The 4,976-nt window shown below is 33.9% G+C and overlaps 1 protein-coding gene across 28 annotated transcripts; it reads right to left on the bottom strand.

Annotated features, from left to right (window-relative positions):
* Positions 1-343: 343 nt before the first annotated feature.
* On the bottom strand, positions 344-4,594 carry LOC140860245 (uncharacterized). Of its 28 annotated transcripts, none has more exons than XR_012143636.1 (8): positions 4,225-4,594; positions 3,313-3,832; positions 2,949-2,982; positions 2,142-2,221; positions 1,008-1,042; positions 820-878; positions 616-708; positions 344-518 (listed from the first exon to the last, which is right to left on the bottom strand). XR_012143636.1 is itself a non-coding variant. In XM_073263162.1 (8 exons), the coding sequence occupies exons 2-8, from the start codon at positions 3,640-3,642 to the stop codon at positions 487-489; spliced, it is 360 nt and encodes a 119-aa protein (XP_073119263.1). In that variant the 5' UTR covers positions 3,643-3,832; positions 4,225-4,594; the 3' UTR covers positions 344-486. The 28 variants fall into 28 exon arrangements, 2 of the variants coding, with proteins under 2 accessions (XP_073119263.1, XP_073119262.1); XR_012143639.1 differs by adding an exon at positions 1,688-1,757 and having other exon boundaries at positions 820-1,042; XR_012143638.1 differs by adding an exon at positions 1,688-1,757 and having other exon boundaries at positions 820-1,523.
* Positions 4,595-4,976: the final 382 nt, after the last annotated feature.

Below are 4,976 nucleotides of genomic sequence, written 5' to 3' on the forward strand. Positions count from 1 at the left end.
GTTAAATGCATTGTTGTTAAATGTGGCACTCAAAGACAACGATTTTTAACCGTTGTCTTTGAAAGAAAAGACAATGGTTTTACAACGGTGAAAAACCGTTATCTTTTCCTTTAAAGACAATAGTTTTTAACTGTTGTCTTTGAGCGTCACATTTTACAACAAAACATTTAACAACAGTTTTTATGGTCTTTAACAACTGATAAAAATCGTTGTTTTTTTTTTTTAGAAAAAAACAAAAAACAATAAATTTAATACACAATTTTTCATTTTTAATTTAAAATACAAAATTCAAAAATAAAATTTAATACACAATTGTCCAGTATTATAAATAATTAAAAATACAAAATTCGAAAATAAAACTTAATATACAATTTTTCAACATTCAAAAATAACATTTACAACTAAAGATTTCAACATTCAAAAATAACATTTACAACTAAAGATGGAACGTCTCTCGCTTGAGCATAGATAAACATCCGGTTCGAACTAGAACCGATTCACAACTATACTTTCTGGACCTGAAATTTTCAAAAAAAATGCAATTGTAAAGTTAAAAAAAATCATTAACACAATTCAATGTTTGACTTTGCAAGAAGGCTTCTATGACTATCTTACCAAACATTGACAAATGCCTTGTCCTGAAATTGTGTATCAGAATCCCAATTAGGAATGGCAGTCCAACAAGGATCCTTGAGACAATGAGGAGAACTGAAACATAATTCAAAACCGGACAAGAAGTTGTCATTTGCAATTTGAGTTATAACTTCAATGGAAGAAACGAATGAACAACTTAGTGCTAAAGCCAAAATAAAAGCTTACCAGCACAAATTTCAGAAAGCAAGAGCATCACCACATATGCAAGTACACCACATAAATTAACATGATAAATCAACAAAGAGAGATTAAACAACAATTATCAGAATCTTGTAAATGTAATTTATATGAATATGAAATTTGGAGTCTCTGAATAAATTCGATAGGAAAATATAATTGTGAAAGAAATGCTTACTCGTCATCGCAACATAGTACCACGGTGTGGGGCCTGCATTCTCCGGTATAAATTAAGAACCATTAGAATGAAGACCCTCCTCAACAAATAAGAAATGTAGGATTGGATTCTAAAACGAAAACTACAAAAAAATTTATACTTTGCAAGAAGGCTTGCTGTAATGCTTGCTATCGATTTTAAATACTAACAAGATCGCTGTAATCTGAAATCCATATATGAAAATTTAGCAAATCTAATACTTCTATCCAAATAGATGCAACTTGACTTTTAAGTTTGGATTACAGAACTTTATTAAACATCTGAAATCTTTTCAAGCTAAAATCCGACCTCCGGCAGTTGTTCTAGCCCGAATCCAACATCAAAACAACTCAAAATCACGAAATACATGTACCAAGAACAAATCCCAACCCCCTGCAGATGATTCACAACAGCCGCTAGAAGACCACCGAAAAGGCATGACTCCAGCCTTAAGAGAGAAACAAGTAGCATAGTATTGCTTCATGTTAGAAAATTTCTGGAAGACATTAACATGCTCATCAGACAATACTCTATAAGAACTAATAATTCGAAGAAGTCAATTAAGCTAGAAACTGGTTCCATATAAGCCATAAGGCAATGAAGCATGACATACAAGAGGAGACAAAAAAGGAATAAAAGAAGGGAAACTAGGAAGCTCACTTTCTTGATTTTCCTTGAAAATACCTAGCTCTGCGCATTTAATCATTTGTTGTATTCTAAGTCGATGCACCTATAATAATTTCATGGCGGCAGAGCTATAACAAAATTAAAAATCAACAATTTGATCTTTAACCATGATTAAAGAAGATAAGTTCATACTGTTTTTTTATCCATCGAGGAATTGGAATCAACGGAAGCAGCAAAAGAGGAGAATAACAAACTGAAGCAACTGTCAGCAAATCCATCGACTCACCAAAATGTTATAACACTATACATCAAACAGATGCTAAGTGTAAAGGAAAAATAATAAATTGATACCCTTTTGGTAAGACTTCCAAACATAACACCATACAATCCTATAACACAGACATGTAACGAGATTATTCACTAGAGTTTTGGAAACCAAACTTACGGGTGCCTACGTTAATTGTATATATGGATAGAAACAAGAAACCTGCAATGCCAAGTAGTGAGAAGAGCATTCACGAAGCTGCTTGGCATTGTCATCATCTTTATCTGCATCGTTTTAAAAGCCTACAAAAACAGGAAAAAACCGTTGTCTTTTTAAAAACAAAAAACAAAAAAAGTTAAATTTTAATATACAATTTTCAATATTATAAATCATTAAAAATTTGAAATTCGAAAATAAAATCAATATTCAATATTACAAATCACTCCATATTTGAATCCTAATTCCATGAAAATGAGAAAATAAAGCTATGCATTTCGAGCCAGTACTAATTATTTCACAACCACACTTTCTTGACCCGAGATTTCTCATTAAGCCGCAACGATCTCTTTTCTTTTACTTTGTATATCCAAACTGTAAATTATTCAACAAACAAAACAAAACAAAATCATTATTAACACAATTCAAGTAAATGAAATTTCTAGCGAATAATATCTTTAAACTCATACTTAAATAAATATACTCTGACAAATAATATATTCAAACTCCTAGATTCATTTCTTCAAGACCCCAATAAACTAGTTAATTAATGAGATGATACCAAATGAGAAAGAGGCTCATCATATGATAGGCATAGGCGTGCACGATCATTATATGAAGAATGCAACTGGTTTGCCAAGTTAACAAAATTAAATCATTCTGGATCCGATGATCAGGAAAGCTCACTGTCAGTACAGCAAATAGTAAGTTGATATCTCATTTTTTTCTCGAAAAAATCTCAAATATCATACAAAAAATAGATTCAAGCATTAGAAAAATGATTTGATCTAAAACTGAACGAGCTATGCATACTTGTGTATATGTCAACACCACATTGAGGAAGAATCTGTGAGAGGCCAGAAGCAAAACATTAATGAATTGACCACGAGAAAAGAATAGTACTTCATTCAATGTCCAAACTCATGCAATTCAATTCAAACAAGTAAAAATTGAACTACTATATGTAATTCATCGCATTTATTGGACAATTTTGAAAGAAATAAATTGATCTTCCTATCAACATTTGTTGGAATGATGATTCAAACGCAAACAACTTTATAAACAGCAATCCTATCCATCCAAAGAGGCCATTACCATTAATTTATATGAGCTTTAATCTCATTGTGGAGTGAATAAAAAGCTTGAAAAAAAATCTCCAAGAATTCCTAAAAATTACCTTGCTTTTGGAGCCATTCCACTGGCTCTACCATAAAAGAATCCATCCACAACCACCGGGACTCCAAAATTCCCAGCTGCGGTTGAAGCGACGTGACTGCAAAACATTAAAAACACGAGAAGGTCTTTGCATGCATGCGTGTAATTTAAACAGTTTGGGAGCATCTGGTATCTACTGAAATCACCAAATTTAGGAAGACAGATGTATATTCTGATTCAAACATATACATGCCTACGGTATTTAAGAGGAGTTTATTTCATTTTACAGATTCTAGGCATCAACATGTCTCTATAAATAATAAAATTCAGGTCACTGGTACCTGAAGACCATCAACTAGGCTCTGATGAATATAACCAGATTTATAATTATAAAAGGTATAGTCTTGAACTGTTCCATCTGCTGTGAACTCATATTTTCCCTCTGATAATCCATATCGAACTGTGTTGGACCCTGGTTCATCAGCTTTCACCGATGATATTATGACAGCCTTTCCATCATAATCACCTTGTGTAATGTGCACCTGAAAATACAAATCAAAACATGTTAAAATAAACAGAAAATCATTAGGGAACCACTGAGTAATTCAAAAAAGAAAAATGAAAATGAAAAATTATGTCTGGTTAAAAGGGTCCAATAGTACGAAAGTATGTAAGGACACCCTAAGCCTTTAGAGAAAGTTATTTTATATTCATTTGATCGATATTTCATCACTATCTTGTTGAAACCCTGAAGTACGGGTTACAAAAAAATTATGGTGCTGAGGAATAAAAGAAAAACCATTATTTCCTTGAAACCTTATAATAAATATCATTTCTCTGATTGTCTCAGCTATCAACACTAATATACTCTGTCAAATGGGATCATGCAAATCATCTAGAACACGCAGTCTTTCTTGCTGTGGAGCATTATAACCTTTAGGCACTGCAAAAACTTCATTGTCCAAAGGATTATCAACTGATGGCCACTGATTACGAACAAAGGCACTAGTTAGACCAGCACTTGCACTGCTTATGCAGTTGTACAGAACAAAAGTCGAAAGCAGAAGAGGCACCGCCATCGAGCCCAATCCCTTATTTTTGTACATAGTCATCATTATAAATCTACCACATCCAGAAGCAAATACTAGAATCATTACCGCAAAACACCAACTCAGGATAACAAATTAATCATCACAGAAGAATGAAGAAGAATCTGTAATATTAAAACCAACTTAAAATTCAGGGTTGAAATGACAATATAAACAACTTCAAAATCATTGAACTGAGAAATGTTGAGAAAAGGGCTTGGTTGACCTTTTCGATCATCAGCAGCAGCAGCATGATCCACCTGCTGTTTCTCTTCGTCCTGTTCCGCAGATCCCACCGAAACAACAGGAACTTTGCCCTCCGCAATATCCTTCTCGTCAGGATACCTCACCACGACCACGGAACACACACAATGAATCACGCAGTAATCACTCACGCTCCCGAGCCTCCCATTATGTCCCCTCTTAGCCGCACCAAATCCCCTGCTCCCCGTGATCAGGGCGCTCAATCCAAGCCTCTCAACCTCCAGACAAAGCCTCTCTTTCAGGTCATAATCCTTCACAATGTGAATTTTGAACGGCAGATCAGACGCCTTGGAAGTGGTAAAAGCGTTGAAATCGTCTTCAAGCTTCCGTTGAG

Source organism: Henckelia pumila, chromosome 4 (genome assembly GCF_033568475.1).
Source record: "Henckelia pumila isolate YLH828 chromosome 4, ASM3356847v2, whole genome shotgun sequence".
Classification (NCBI taxonomy): domain Eukaryota; kingdom Viridiplantae; phylum Streptophyta; class Magnoliopsida; order Lamiales; family Gesneriaceae; genus Henckelia; species Henckelia pumila.

Excerpts from the sequence above, each read along its gene's own strand:
- LOC140860245 (XM_073263161.1), bottom strand. The coding sequence starts at position 3,476 with ATGCTCCCAAACTGTTTAAATTACACGCATGCATGCAAAGACCTTCTC. Across the intron at positions 1,043-2,141 it reads CTCACTACTTGGCATTGCAG|GCCCCACACCGTGGTACTAT; the intron begins GTTTCTTGTTTC and ends CGGAGAATGCAG. Across the intron at positions 519-615 it reads AAGGCATTTGTCAATGTTTG|GTCCAGAAAGTATAGTTGTG; the intron begins GTAAGATAGTCA and ends TGAAAATTTCAG.